The sequence below is a fragment of the Podarcis cretensis genome (genome assembly GCF_951804945.1).
Source record: "Podarcis cretensis genome assembly, chromosome: 1".
Taxonomy (NCBI): domain Eukaryota; kingdom Metazoa; phylum Chordata; class Lepidosauria; order Squamata; family Lacertidae; genus Podarcis; species Podarcis cretensis.
This window is the reverse complement of record NC_137170.1, coordinates 62,178,464-62,194,779: the sequence shown is the minus strand read 5'-3', so window position 1 is coordinate 62,194,779 and position 16,316 is coordinate 62,178,464. Positions and strand designations below refer to the sequence as shown.

The following is a 16,316-nucleotide window of genomic DNA, read 5'->3' as shown; positions in this document are numbered from 1 at the left end:
TTATCTTCTCAGGTACTAGCAAGAACAAGGTTTTCTCAAATTCTAGGGGAAATACATATTATTTTTCTTCCTAATCTTCCAACAAACCACCTGCAGATATTAGTTTAAAACACTAATGCTCTCCTAAGACTTCTCATTACTGCTTTTTACTGATAGATTAAAAATTACTGACTTTTATGTCTAAAGCTATTGTATTTGTTTCATATTGTTCAATTCTTCTTTAAGAATTAAGCAAATATTAACTCAACAATTAACAAGCAAAATTATTCCCTTAATGGCTATTCAAACGAATACTTAGGTCAGTTTTGCAGTACGTGTAAATAAATAATCACATGACATATACTCCATGTACCAGCCACCTCCATCACAAATGCAAAAAGGCTTCTGTACCCCACGCCAGGACCTGGTACCCCATAACATATTCCTCTGCTCCCGTTCTCTACTGGAGGGTGGGATGAGAAGCAGCAGCAGAAACTGGCTCAGTCCAAGAACTCTCTTCTCCCACTTCCCCGACAGTAAATTTAGCATTTACGAAGAAGAGAAATAACCTGTGTATATACTGAAGAACCATGTAATGAGGTGTCACCACTATAGAAAAGTCTAAACAATTGGATTTTAAATTCTTACCTTTTTATATAAATATAGGAAAACTTTATCCCCCTCTCTCAGAAAACATTTCTTCAACTTTCAAGGGTGTATTTTCCCTCAAGGAATAAATCTATTGCCTTCATACAACATGAAGAATATTTCATTCCTTCCAAATGAACACCAATGGATATTAATAAAGTCTCATGGTGTTACTGTGATCATATTAAGAGCTTACCTGTACATGAGAAATCATCAACGCGGATATATCCTGGGACACAATCACAGCGATATGATCCAGGCAGGTTAACACACACTGTGTTGGCATGACAATAATGCATCTTAGCAGCACACTCATCAATATCTGAGGGGGAAAAAACACCCCATGAGATTGCATTCAGCTGCACAGTTGCACATCTTCAGCAATACAACACTGAAATATGAAAGAACTATATAAAAATATCTAACATATATCCACAAAAAGCAGAACATTTACAATTCTGCCATTAACTTTGTGGGCATTCCTCCTGACCACCACTCCTAAAAGTAATTACTCATCAATTGGAGTATTCCAGAATTGTGAAGTGTTAAAGAGAAAGGTTAAATTAGTCAATTACAAATTAGACATGTATTCTTTCAGCACATTGATTTCAATAAAAGGCCTGTGAACTTATTTCCTCAAAAAGTTGATATTTAACATCACCTTTTATAAGGTTGGCCTACTTTGGAGGACAGCCTTGGGGACAAGTAGCCTGAGTAATAACCTGAGTTAGTACAATTACTACTTTTTATGTTTCTGCAAACTACTTCTCCAATTTTAATGAATAATCCCTTTCAGAACATGAATGATTGGAGGAAATGTAGTTCAAGTGTGCTGGGGAAACCCTTTCCCACTATGGCCCTAGATCTATTCTGTCAGAGGAGAGATTACTTTCTGTATCATAGAGGTGGCCTCTTGCTAGATCCATCCAGTCAAGCTGTGAAAGCATTGTGACCCAAGACACTTATGAAGGCAGATGGCGCTTTCTTGATACACCTGGTTATATGTGTAGGTAGAATAGAGACACCAAAACAATGCAGCTAGAACCCAAGCCAGCTCTCTAATCAAGCCTCAAAACCTGCAAACAGCTTCCCCTTTCAGTTCCTTTTGACACACACTAGATTCAGACAAAACTATCAAATAGCTTCTGTCCCAGTTCCAATCTGGGTGGATGCACATGATTCACATGCTAGATACTCATCATTCCCCATTAAGCACTTACCTATTCACCATTATTTTTCAGACAATACAAAATCCCAGAAAGCTTTATGGTACACAACAAAACAGCATGCCTGTAACAGTACAGTTACATCAAAATACGAGTTACATCAAAATATGAGACAACCATTAAGAATCCTCATCAGACAAAATGTTGCCTGGATTGATTCTTATATCAGCGGAAGGACTCTAGAAAAAAAATCCAAGGGGAGTTTTACTTATCCCCCTTATCAGTCATATGCCCTATGTTTCATTCCAAATATATTAGGTTTTGCAGCAAATGGAATACAAAGTCTCCCTTTTCTTAATAATATGCACACATGACCTCATTCAAATTACTGAAGAAGATAAAGTTGCCAAAGTTGGGAGTAGGTATGATATAATCTAGAAAGGCTGCAGAGCATTGCTACAATTATGGGGAAAATTCTATTATTCACAGGTGTTTTTCTTCTTCTCTTGGATCCCTTTCCCATAGGTACCTTAAAGCATATTGTGGGTAGACCGGCTCCTTCTATTCTCCTTTGATCTGCTCACCCCATCAGGGACAAAACTGTTATGTGCAAGGTGCACCATCTGCCTCCGTTTTATTTCAGTTACACTTGGGGCAGGTTTGGACAGGTGGCGATGAAGCTTAAGAACCCCTGCATTAGGATTTACCTAAAGGCAATATTTGGGATGCAGATGGCTTTTGCTTTAAAAATGAGTTTATTGTCCAGCTGTGCTTGATCTTCCTGGTACATAAACTGCATTTGCATGAGTCATTTCAGTTTTACATTTCTTATTATTCCAGTATCAGTGTTAAGGAAATACTGTCCTGTTACATACCTTTTTCTAGTTGGTTGGAATGAATACAGATATCCCTGAAAGTCTGACAGAGTTCATGTGAGTCTGAATAGGTAAAACAAGGACAACAGAACTAGCTTCATTGTTCTTTGTTCTACTACATGTCAGTAGAAATGATGAAAGGGACTTTGCCTCCATGCTGATGCAATCCTGTATTTGTGTGCTAAGTGCCAAGTAGACCAGCTGTCATGAGCACTACTATCCTATAGACATCAATACAGTAAGTAGGAAGCTTGAGCAACTAACGAAATCACTTTGCACTGGTCACCAAGCAGCTGTCAACTGACAGGGACTTTTGAGTGGTCTGGACTGAATCTGAAATGATGGCTTGAAGGCAAAAGATGGGATACAAATACCTTGAGCGATCAAGTCCCCTTGCTTTTGCTATTTCTGAATGATAATCCCCTTGAAAAATGGGGGGGACTGTCAAAGCCTGAAAGACAAATGGCAAGGAAAAAGAGTCACTCTCTCTATCAAACCATAGTGCTCTGCAGCCATACGAGGCACACTTGCCTTTAAGTACAGGCTTGCACTTCTCTGCTTGCTATCTTTTAAAAAACAATGCAGGCTTTTATTTCATTCCTTTGAAAGGGCTTTGTTTAATCATGTATAATACTGAATCATAAATGTAAAGGAAGAGAGATAGGAAATATGTCAGAACTAGTAAGATATCCATCTAAAAATTAACCTGACAAGGTTCCATGTTTGTCTGAAGTTTCAACAATGAATTTGAAAGACATGAGCCATGTCAGTAAAAAGGGGGGAGTGCTGAAAAAACATTGAATGTTATGGATTTAACTAGCATCTTCTTTTAGTAAAAAAGGGAAAGTTTCTTAGTTTATTTTTATTCATAAAATATTCACATACCACTATTCATTAAAAATATCAGTGAAATTTACATTAAACTTTTGATAGCAATAAGGGTAAAAATCTACAGCTTTGAATAGTTTCTGTGTGGCATTGTCTTCCTTTATTTATGTACACCTCTGATTTCAAATGAGGTCCACTGCCATGGGAGCATGTATGACATTCTCTTCTAGCTCCTTGCAGTTGCTAACTCCCATCTCAGGTTCCACGCTTTCCTCCCTACAGGAATGGGGCAGAAAGAGCTACAGGCAAATTTACAGGCTGCTTAAAGGTAAAAAATGGTGGTCCATAAAAGTAGCCTTTTGTCAATATGTAGGCTTTTTTTGCCCACTGGATTTTGGTGACATAGTCCAGGCTATCAGCAGTCAGCACCATTCTATCCAAGCCACTGAAGCATCCTGGGATGGAGAAGAACAAGGCAGCTACATCAGTGTAGTGCAGACAAACAAGCAGGAGCACCGGATTGGCTCTGCTGGTGCCACTGCACCAACCTCCCACTTTCCATTCTGGTATGCTGCAATCTCAGCCAGAAGGAGGTCAGGTGAGTAGCACAACCCCACCATACTGTGGGGCAGAATGAGATGCCGACAAATACAGTGAATGGCTAGTACTAACGGTGGCAACCTGCTGAAGCAATTCTTCCACTGAGCTGCAGGTGCCCATTCTTAAAAAAATTGTGCAGAAGCTGAAGCATGGTTACTATAATGCAAGTTCCATTGACCTTGGCAAGGAAGTATTGGGCTAAATGGAATACAATGGTATAAATCAACGTTTCCCAAACATGGGTCTCCAGCTGTTTTTGGGCTACAACCCCCATCATCCCTAGCCAGCAGGACCAGTGGTCAGGGGTTATGGGAACAGTTGTGCAAAAACAGTGGTCTAAAACCATTTGCTGCTTGGATCTAAAATTTTCAGCTTCAGTTCTTCACACATTCTTCTCTTTCATCATCATGCCCTTTCAATGGTATTTTATCATTGGCTCTTTGGGTGAACCGTTTCCAGTTCTAAGAAACAGGTCAGTTATCTGTGTTGGATGGGGTTGCTAGTATGGGTTGAATGTGCTCAAGAATCCCTATCTGTCACTGAATGCCCAACTGGTTTCAGTGGCTAGGAATGCCTGCTTCTGCCTGCTTCAACAGAGGTGACAACTAAGGTATAAGGTTCCTGGTTTGGGATAGTTTAGTTATGACAGTCCGAGAATTGGTAACCCCTACAACAAATTCCTGCAGTGCACTTTATATAGAGATTGGCTGGTTTGGAATGGGGTTCACCAACCAAGCATCTGGGTGCCATGATGCCTGGAAAGTCCCTCATCATATAACCCACTTTAAAACAGCTGCATTAGTTGCCAGTTCTTTTCCAAGTCCAGTTCAATGAACTCACAATAGTGTTTAAAGCCCTAAACAACTTAGGCCCCAAATATCTGAAAGACCATCTTCTTCCAACTCAGGTGTTAATATCAGCTTTCGACATATATCTTCTGTCTATCAAGATCAGGGCTTCAAGTGTGGTGGCACCAGCCCTCTGGAACGCACTTCCCATGAACATGAGGTGGCATCTATTTGGGTGCTTGCTTGAAACTGAGCTCTTTAAACAGGCTTTCAAAGAGGGGTGATCCAGCTATGTTGATATCTGACTCACTGTTTTTTTAATAAATTTTGTGAATGTAATTTAATTGTTGATTTTAGGTTGTATGGAATTGGTTTCCAAATAAATAAATAAAAGTATAGCTTTTAAAACAAACATCATTTCCTTTCCCCAATACTTTCTGCTAGTAAAATAATTTTGCTAAGGTATGTTCAGATCAAAGGATATAAAGTAATGGTTGCTATTTCATTTATCTATAAAAATACACAAGTTTAAATGCCCAGGATTTTTTTTAAAAAAACTGCAACATTGTAACAGCACTATCCATAAACCACAATGTGGTACACATCACTTTGGCTATAATGGAACTCAAATTGTGATTCATGTGAGTAGATTGCTTGTCGCATTTGAAATATTAGAGCTTGTCTTCTGGTGGTCTTTTGAGGTGATAAAAATACATGATTTATGTCTTTCCCTGCAATGGTGATGTAGTTTGCTTTTCTTATAAAAAATGTTCTACTTATGGTCTTTAAAATGAAACTTGACACAGCATAATGATCCTTCACATATCACTAACTTCCATCTGCATAAGCTAGTTTGCTGTAATGACAAGGAGTCACTGGGGCTAAAGCTTTTCAGTGAGAATCACTGCATCACAGTACATAGCTTAGTATGGCATAGTAGATGACGGCATTCATCTGATGTGGAGGTACTTCATTAATATTTGCATTCTGGCAGCTTTCATTCTCTTGACATTTTGTTCTTTACTGCAACAATAACTGGAAACCAGCCATCCAAAGAGAGCTATATTCCCCATGCATCTGAAATACTATAAGGCCAGTTCAAAAAACCATGTTTATTGCAGGATAACTGAATGAAATGGCTATCATGTCTCTGCTGTCACAGTCCTTATCAGCACATCAATGAAAGTATGCTTATCAAGTGTTCAGCTTATCATTTGATAGCTATCACTCACACAAACCTGACCTTCCCATAAAAAAAGGAAGCAGATGTTAACAGAAATAGAAAGACAATACTGGAGCATCAGTATTCAGTGTTGCAAGCTGGCATAGCTCCACTGATCTATTGGGAAGCTCATACTGTCTGTTAATTTCTTTCATCTTGTCAGATATCAATAAAAAGGGCCATTACAGAAGGCAATGAGTGTTGAACACTGCAGGTACCCAAAACAACACCTTTTAGTTCCTGCAGCAGCTAAGTCACTTGAAGTACTAGGTGCTTCAGCCGAAGGCTTCTTCCTTCTTGCCAGTCATCACCTAATGCCCTTCTAAGTATCTGAAATTCTGGGCTGCCCAGGCAGCACTTCAATAAGCAGAGTGCTGTGCTTTCACAGCCAAACCATGGTCTCTACTTCCCAATCATGGATGCTTCCCATTTCCCTTTTCAGACTCCTTGACTGTGACATCAGCTCAGTATCAGTTGCTGTATCTGGGATGGCCTTCCTGATTACTGACTGTGGCCATCATCTTCACAATTCTCTACCTTATTGGCTGCCATGGGGCTTGCACGGGGCTTTAAATCACTTGAGGCTTTAGGTCTACCACTCATCACCTGATAGTAGAGCCAAAGCCTGATTTTCCATTGCCAGTGAACAATTGGGAGCACAGTTTAAGGTTCCTGATTACTCATTGACAGCTTTGTCTTTACCTGCCCCACACCAGATGTCACAGGTGTCAGGTAGGTGAGCATGCTTTGAGGAAAATCTGAATCATTGATGGGCGAAGGATGGCCTGCAGGTTAGTGGTTTCCCACCCCACCCCTGCCCTGGTCCCTTTGTCTCCTAAGACCCACCCAAGTCAGGTAACCAAAGATGCTCTGCAAGGTCTTATACCTCTTTTCTGAAAGTACACATACTCTGAAATCCAAGACTCTGCTCAAAGAGGTTAAAGGTAAATAGTTAAGTAAGATTATCTCTCTTTTATTATATTGAAGTGCATGATTCTTTCTTTTCCTAAAGAAACTTTGGATATACTTTGACATTTGAGTTCTTTGGTCAGAAAGGACATTTCTCCGGAATTTGTCATTAAAATATTCCCCATGCACTAAGACTGTATAGTCATTAAGCTATTGACCACGTTCTAAAGATCCTTCCCAAGCTTCTTTAGGCTTTGAAAGTAAATCTAAATCTCATTCTCCCCCCCACCCCCGATGGCTAGGCTTGAGGGAAGATCTATGTCAGTAAGGCTTAGAACATCTTCACCCAACTTGATGAACAGTTTAGGGGTTTTCAGTCATTTCAACCAAACCAGTATAGTACTTTTCAGGGGAACCCTTACAAAATAGGGGTACACCAATAAAGAAAGACTTCCCATAATCATCTGTCACAATGACAAATTGCACAGGAAAGAAAAACAGTTTTCTGAAAGAAAAAGAGTGGCTGCTCTGACAGTTAGAGGACCTCTTCTTGCAATGGACAGGTGGAAGTTCTGCTCTAGCTATAAGGCTGAATAGGAGCTTTATTTCAGGCACTGGGAAACTTCTGTATGTCTAGTACCTCAGTATTGCCTCAAAATGCAATTTCCCTGAGAAAATTAAAATATCCACTTGACTGAGAGAAATCTTACACAAAGCCCAGAAATGACATATTATTGGCAAGATGTAAGACAGAGTCCCAGGGTCTGGGAAAATAGCATGCTTAGAAATTGAGCTAAAACAACCACCAAGAATTACAGAAGCAAAGGGGCAGGGCTTTTAAAGGAAAGAAGACAGAGCAGGCATAAGAGAAGAAGTGGTGCGGCAAAGATTAAGAGAGACTGGAGGTGGGGGAAAATCTCACAATGGTCTTATGGATAAGAAATATTTCTGTCATCAGAAATATTAAAAATAATAAACTGTGGAGGTGAAGCAAGTGTAGTCCAGTTCAGCAGAACAAGGAAGCAGGAGGCTCAATTTCATATGTGCGGCACGTTAAGTCAAATCTGAAGTTGAAGCTCTTTGCTTATTCAATATTTATGTATGAACACCTCTTTCTTTAAAAGGCTCTTAGCAATAGACAGAGATATACAAAATCAAGTAATTAACATTTGTTGGAATTCAGCTATTTAAAAAATATCAAGAAATAAATATACACTTCACATTCTCAACAGAAAGGAGATTTTCTTAACCCAGAGTGAATAGCTGCAGAATTTTGATAAATGCATTGATGGAAAACATGCCACTTTTACTTAAACTAGGATACTTGATAATATATTCATAAGGCATCTGACAGTCTGAAACAAATTATTTTTCAAACACATTTAGAATTTGCATATATGATAATGCTGTTTAGTAAACAGAGTGTGTAAACAATATGAAAACCTTAGAACAGGGTATTTAAGAAGAGCAGTTTCTGCCTTCTGGCAGAATCTCACTCTGACTCATACATTCTACGTCAACAAGGGATGTGGTTGCTTCTCACTTTGGCTGCCCTTCCTGCTTTCCCAAATCCTTTGCCACAAACATCACCCACTTGCCCTTTCCTGCTCCTACTGCCACTGGTCCCTCCTACAAACATGGCAAGCCTCGGATCATTGCAGCAGACAGTGGGGGAGAAGAAGAAGGAGCAGAACTTAAGCCAAAGTGACATTGTCTGCCCTGCAGCTGCAACGACACCCAAAGCCCAGAATAAGAGCTTCAGAAGCAATCTTAGTAAACTGGTAACATACCTGAATAAGAGTATAAAGTACTCTTACTCTGAATAAGAGTCTAGTACTCTGAATAAGAGTCTAGTTTTAGTAACAGACCAAGTGATATTGGCTGAGGAAATGCCCCGAGGCTGCTCTCAACAACAGTCTCCTTACAGAAAAGTTAGCTTTGTCAAACCCAATGGAGACTCAGGACATCAAGCCTGAGCTTCCACAGCCGCTGCCCTCCATGAACCACCGTTGGCAGAACTGGCAGCAACACCAGCAAATATGTTCTATGCTTACAATAATACTTTATTCTCTTGTTAATTACAATGTTTTAAATGTGCATTTTATATTTTACTTCCCTTTTTTAGTCACCTTTGCTGCATTAAATGTAGATTCTGTAGTTGACCTCCTTTGTAATGCCTTATTTTGAAATCTTGAAGGTAATATTTTAGTTTCCTGTTAATTATGTTATTTTTAATATAAACTTTAACTTTTACTGTCTTCAGTAATGTTTTATTCTGGGTTGTTTTATTTGATGTTTTAATGTGGGTTGAGATTTGAGATTTTTTCCCTTAAAAATATGAATCAGTATAGAAATGAAATTAATGATGATAATAATAATAATAATAACTCACTAGGTCCAATGACTAACATCTGACATGTTCGTTATATGGCTTTTGGAAAATGTTGAAGACATACCACTTTACTTTGGCTTCTGACATTTGAGATGTATATTCTTAAGACCCACCTTATTATGTGACTATAAATTGTTTTGAGCTCTTTGTAATATTGTGTTTTAATTGATATAACCAACCCTGGGGCCTTAGGGTGAAGGGCAGAGAATTAACAACCACAACAACTAGTTTTCCATTGATACAGGCAACTATCCTCAAACTTTTCTTTTTATCCAATTTCATCTGGTTTATTTTCTGCTGGTGAAAATATTGGCAGCTGGATGTACAAACTTTTGCAACTTAGGAGAGTTGGAGAAAAGTAGCAGAGCGCACATTGTAAGATGTATCAAAGCATGATTGTCTGTCACCACTGCAGTACTCACAATGGGATATGCATTCTGATACACAATCTTATCCACAAGTAGTGAACATAAGAAGTACCCTGCTGGAAAAAGCCAAAGGACCATCTATTCCAGCACTCTGTTCTCACAGTGGCCACCAGATGTCCACAGGAAGTCTGCAAACCAGACCCAAGTACAACTACTCAACCATAACTACGTATAACTAAGTTTGTTACTGGTATATGCTTTCGTGTGCATGCACACTTCTTCAGATACACTGAAACAGAAGTCACCAGACCCTTATATATAGTGAGAGGGTGTGGAGGGGTATTACTCAGAAGGGTGGTGGGAATGGGTGATTGGCTGATAGCTGTGGTAAACCTGTTGATGACTGTTAACAACTGCAATTGGTCTTACAGGAAAAAGCAAGGGGTGAGATGGCTAAAAATAGCTTTATCATGTATGATGAGATAAGAATCCAATAGTTTCTCTGTCAGTTGGAGAACACTTCAATCTCCCAGGACATTCTATACAAGATCTCAAAGTAGCTGTATTATTACCAAAAAAAAAAAAAAAAAAAAATCAGAAATAGTCAGGAAAGAGAAGTTGCTGAATTGCAACTTTTTAGCAAACTTGAAACCATGAAGAGACCTTGTCTGAATAGAGACATTGGATTCTTATCTCATTACAGGTAGGTAGCCATGTTGGTTTGCCGTAGTTGAAACAAAATAAAAAAAAATTGTGAAGAAGTGTGCATGGACACGAAAGCTCATACCAATAACAAACTTACCGTATTTTTTGCTCTATAAGACTCACTTTTTCCCTCCTAAAAAGTAATGGGAAATGTGTGTGCGTCTTATGGAGCGAATTCAGGCTGCGCAGCTATCCCAGAAGCCAGAACAGCAAGAGGGATTGCTGCTTTCACTGCGCAGCGATCCCTCTTGCTGTTCTGGCTTCTGAGATTCAGAATATTTTTTTTCTTGTTTTCCTCCTCCCAAAACTAGGTGCGTCTTGTGGTCTGGTGCGTCTTATAGAGCGAAAAATACGGTAGTTGGTCTCTAAGGTGCTACTGGAAGGATTTTTTTTATTTTGTTTCGACTATGGCAGACCAACACGGCTACCTACCTGTACATATAACAAGAGCTGGATGGGGCAGCACATGCACTAAATCTACTACGCAATGTAAAGAAGAAGAAAAATTAGTCTGAAGGCTTGCAGTTGTCAGGACAGTGTGTATGGCATGTGCTTCAATATCCAGCTTGGTCTTCTCTGCCCTCCTCAAACTGAGCATGGGCTCACACCTCTGCAATGTAGCAGACATGACAGAAACTGTGTCACAAGCAGCAATATTGCTCTTGCAAAATATAGTTTCATACATTAGGCACCCAAGGAACACTGTAGTATCCAAGAGGGGGTGTATAAATATAGAAAGTAAATAAATTATAACACATGTATATTGTATAACATATGCAACATTGTTTTTTCTGATAGATTGTGGTGAAAGCCAACATCTACCTGTACAGACACTAGTCACAAAAGGAGTAGTGATTCATTGTCTTTTCTAAGGTATCGGAGTACGAGGAGACAACACTGAAAAATCAATGGAAATAAAGTGGCTGTATTAGGTTTCATATATTTCTAACATACTCTTTGAGCATCTAGTATGCTTGATGCTTGTAACCATACTGAAACGCCAGTTGTTGTTTTTTCCTGTTCTTATTGAATTATTTATTTTGCTTCTATATGTCAGGAACTCTAAGGTATTGCTATGCAATAGTCTGGGGAACTCAAGAGGAGCCACTGATAGAAATTTGGACCACAGACACCTAGGCTCAAATTCCTGCTCAGTTTGAGTTACCATCCCTTAGCCAAATTTACCTTGCATGATTGTAGTGAGGATATAATGGCAAAAGCTCACAATAGCTGCCTTAAGCTCCTTAGAGGAAGGTTAGCATGCAGGTGTCATAAGCTCTACTTCTCCAAGGCAACAATTCAATTAAATAATTATAAAATCACAAGTCATATTGATCTCCAGCGCTATGAATCTTATTAGGTTTATATGGAAATGCATTGGCCAATCTAATCTCATTTTCCTAAGGCCTCTCACAGAAAAATGTTTAGCTCCTCTTCTCCAAAAGTATTCAGGACTGAAGTAGCTTCAGTAGTATCACAGTTACAGATTCTGCAGTGACACAATTAGATGTGTCTGCTGTCCATGATATTCAAAGGCAGAGACCCTTTAATACATTTCTCTATTGCTTCTTCCTTGAAAGCCTTGAATTAGCTACATATTCTCACCTTTATTTTTTATAAGATATAAGAATTTAAAAAAGCAAGCAAAACATACACTCCAAATACCTATACGCATACTGAACATAAACAGTAAGGACACATTGAAAGATGGTCTTTGTGGAATTCCCTTATAAGTTTATTCAAGTCCAATCTTGTGTAGTTCCCTGAAATGTTTTAATACATTTCTGTTTGGGCTGGCTTTTAAGACATGCTCAGTAAGTTTATTTTAGCTTTATTTTTTTTAAAAAAATAAAGGTAAAGGACTCCTGGACAGTTAAGTCCAGTCAAAGGCGACTATGGGGTTGCGGCACTCATCTCGCTTTCAGGCAGACAGAGCCAGCGTTTGTCCCCAGACAGCTTTCCAGGTCATGTGGCCAGCATAACTAAACCTCTTCTGGCACAATGGAACACTGTGACTCAAACCAGAGAATATGGAAACACTGTTTACCTTCCTGCCGCAGCGGTACCTATTTACTTGCACTGGCATGCTTTCAAACTGCTAGGTTGTCAGGAGCTGGGACAAAGCAACAGAAGCTCACCCCATCGTGGGGATTCAAACCGGCAACCTTCTGATCGGCAAGCCCAAGAGGCTCTGTGGTTTAGACCACAACGCCACCCATGTCCCCATAGCTTTAATTATATACAGTATAATAGTTGGATATTTTACTTTGTTGGGGAGTTTTTTTTAATTGTTTTTAAACTACTTGCTCATCCCAAACCCTAGGAATAGCAACAAAAATAAACTGATAACTCTATAATACCTTTCAGATAGATTTCAAGGGATACCTTATTTTAACTTTTTTTGTTCACCTATCTTCTTAAGATATCCAGTACTACACATTAAAATAATTATAGCAATTTCCATGCTTGCTATGGAATTTTTTTCTTTACTAATGGATCAGAAGGAACAATGGAGTATTGTATTCAAAATGAATTATTTGTTCCTAACATAGCTATAGTCAAGAGCAATTATGCTAAAGTACTTATTTCTATCAGCATTTATTAAAACAACACTCACTCTACTGCTTTATTTTTATGTCTAATATTTGTACCCTGCCTTTGGCCCCCTTACATCCTCTATATTGACTAACTTGCTCTTTCAAATCCACACAGACAGAATTTCCAAATGATAAATTTGTTGCTGTATAATTGATGTTGAATCCCTATGTCCTAAGCAATCTTTCATGATAGCATTCTGAAAGACTTGGCCTCTGAAAAATTAAATGAAGATGAAGCCTGCAATTTGCTTACCTTTCCAAATAAAAGGGCATCCATTGTCCCCAAACAATCACGGCAATTGCATTCCATGGCTACAGTGGCGTAGCGTGGGTTGTCAGCACCCGGGGCAAGGCAAGTAATTTGCGCCCCCTAACCCGTGGATTTGCGCCCCCTAACCCCCAGATGTTGTGCCCGGTGCAGCAGGCCCCCCCTGCACCCCCCACGCTACGCCACTGCATGGCTATTTCTAATGCATACATATACATGAAAATGAACAAGTGGTATGGTGCATTAGAACCCATCTTTATTGACAGAGAAGCCATTGCATTCTCTGCTCTCCAGTTCCCAGCCGGCTCAGAGCTGGTGAAAGCTAGAATAAGTGTGTGGGCATTCTTTGCCCCTGTGCCTGTGCCTGTGTTGGGTAGTTGAAGTTCCAATAACCTGGCAGACAAGCTTTTGCTCCTCTGTCAGAAAGCGGGGGGGGGGGGGGAGAGAGAAGCCACCATCGACCTCTGTTTCAGAGCCTGAAAGAGGCAGAAGCTTTTGTTCTCTTTTCGGATCCAGCAAGCACAGAACTTACTGAAGCCACAAGCTCCCATTCATTTTCAAGGCTTGTGGGTGTGGGGTGGGGAGATAATCTCTCCCTTTCCACAGCTCTAGTGTTGGAAGGAAGCCCAGGCTCACCTCACTCTTTAGAATCTGACTAACCTCACTGGAATTGGAGGTGGAGCTAGAAAAGAAGTTTGATCGAGCTTCTGAGGTTGAAAGTTATAAAAGTGCAGGGGCTGGAACACAGGTTTAACTTCATTGACTAAGCAAGAGCAAAACCTCAACCGCCTAGTATTCATACCAGATCTGGTGAACATGGAGACCTTATATACAGTTCAAAGAAGCTCACATTGCACATGCCTCTTCTGTTCTGTGTCTGAAAAAGGCTGTACGCAATTAAGATTCAAAGGTGCTGCACAGATCACCGGACTAGGTCACAGATTCAGAATCTTCCTGGTTCAAGCTCAATTCTTTTAATACTAGCTTTGTTCTCTGCAATGCTCTGTTTCAGTGTATATTATGAGAATGCATGGAGATGCAGAAATAGTCTAATTAGAAAAAATACAGAACATGTATACAAGCTGTTAGAGGTATGAATCAAGTGGTATGGTGCATTATAGCAATTATTCATGCAAAATGAATACTTCACCACTATTCAAGCATAAAATAAAATTACACCTCTATTTCTAGTGGCTACTCTAGCCTCATCAATAGCTGTGTTTGATTAATGCTCCTGTTTTCATCAGCTAAGGGAGTGGGGACAATCCAAATAGCCTTGCCCCATAATCTTCTGTAAAGAGCACAAAGCACCAACCATCTGTAGCAACAGAGCCTTTACACATACAGCTGCTCTCACACAAAAACCTCCAGCTCACACAATCAGGATTGTGAGGAAGCCACACATGTACAGCTGTGCATATGATCACATTCTTTTTCACAAACTAGTATGCAGAGCTACCTGGTGCATCCCTACTCCGTGGTCATGACAAAGACAAATAAATTATTACCCAAATATGTATGATAACAGTTGCATGTTAAACCGCCCTTGAAATAATTCACAATAGACACAGAATTATGGCTTAAGGTTTTTGGCATAATGTTGGCCACAACATTATTGATTACTGCATGTGAGTGGTTGCTTAGGCATTGGTTCCCAACTAGCTGCACCTGACCTTGGCAGGGCAGCACTGATGCCTGGACTCCGGCAGACATCAATAAGGGAAAACAATCTGGGGAAAATCTGAGCTGGACACCAGTCTCTAACCTCACCCCAAATGCTCCCAGGAACTCTGGTGTGGCCATAGCCCCTTGACAGGGGCTCGGACAAGAGCAAAGCGAGCCCCTGGATTCCTTTAACAAAATACTCTTGCAGCAGCAACTTGGAGGGGCAGGCACAGCCAACCACATCCCCTCCACCAACCAATTGAACCAATGCCTAACCGCCAACCTTACAAAGTTGTGACAATTTGCTACGCAGTAGGCAAAACCCAAAAGGCACCAGCCAACCAGCCTATGACAAATTCCTACCAGGCCCCTGCTCCAAAGCAGACAACCCCATGACAGGCATAGCAAGGTCAATAAGCACCTTAAATATAGGGAGGGCGGATGATCCTGTGCACGCAGTGAAAAGAGGAAGCTCAACAACACGTGCAGGGATCGGCTGCCAATCATGAGCTCCCTGAGCCAAATTCCTTCCCCAGCAACCAAGCGGCGAGCAATCGGGAGTTGAGCCCATCCAATCGTACCCACCCCAGCAACAGCAGGGCAGTTTGGGTGGTCTCATTGCAACACGTGCTCTCCGTGATGGAGGACACGATTTACCAGAAGAGCCATTTTGCTTCTCAAATCACAGCGCTGAATTCCTTAGGCATAACCAGAAGTGAGCTAAACTAGAAGAGCTATGCAGCTCAAGGGGAATAGCAAACACTTTACCATCCAACATATGATCATAAAGCCTCGCTTTCCCCACCCTTATTCATCCTCCAAATTCAGTAAGTAAAAATAATTGCTTTGCTTTTGGCTACAAAATGAACCAGCAATTTCATTCTTTTCTCTTCAATAACATTGTTAGAAATTTGTTCTAGTAAAGCATGATACTGGGCACCTCAGCTGTGTTGCATTTTCCATTCCATGAAATATAATTTTGCTTCTCTAACTAGCTGGAAGCATAAATGTACTTTAGGGCTGCTGTATGATGCAGTAGCAAACAACGGGCCCTTGAATTTAGTTGACCACATCTTTTCTACAATACCTGAAGGGCATTCACATTCCTGAAAACAAGCATAAACAGATTCTTCAAAACAAGCATGAACACCATCAGCCAATCACAACTCCTGGATAGCATGTTTACCATCTGTTTTCAGACATCTGAGTATCCGTCAAACAATGCAGGAAAGCTGTGGTCAGCCTGCATTAAAAATACAGGGACTATTCATTGCAGTAGACGGTATTGTTAATCATACTGACTGGT

At 40.1% G+C, this 16,316-nt stretch overlaps 1 protein-coding gene across 4 annotated transcripts in view; it reads right to left on the bottom strand.

Moving 5' to 3' along the window:
* Positions 1-16,316, bottom strand: part of NELL1 (neural EGFL like 1) — a 372,071-nt gene that overhangs the window by 164,868 nt on the left and 190,887 nt on the right. For 3 of the 4 annotated variants that reach the window (XM_079966357.1, XM_079966360.1, XM_079966359.1), the window contains exon 13: positions 824-949. The exons of the other annotated variant lie outside the window; for it this stretch is intronic. In XM_079966357.1, the coding sequence (XP_079822483.1) occupies positions 824-949 (126 nt within the window). The remainder of the gene's footprint in view (positions 1-823; positions 950-16,316) is intronic. 4 annotated transcript variants of the gene reach the window in all.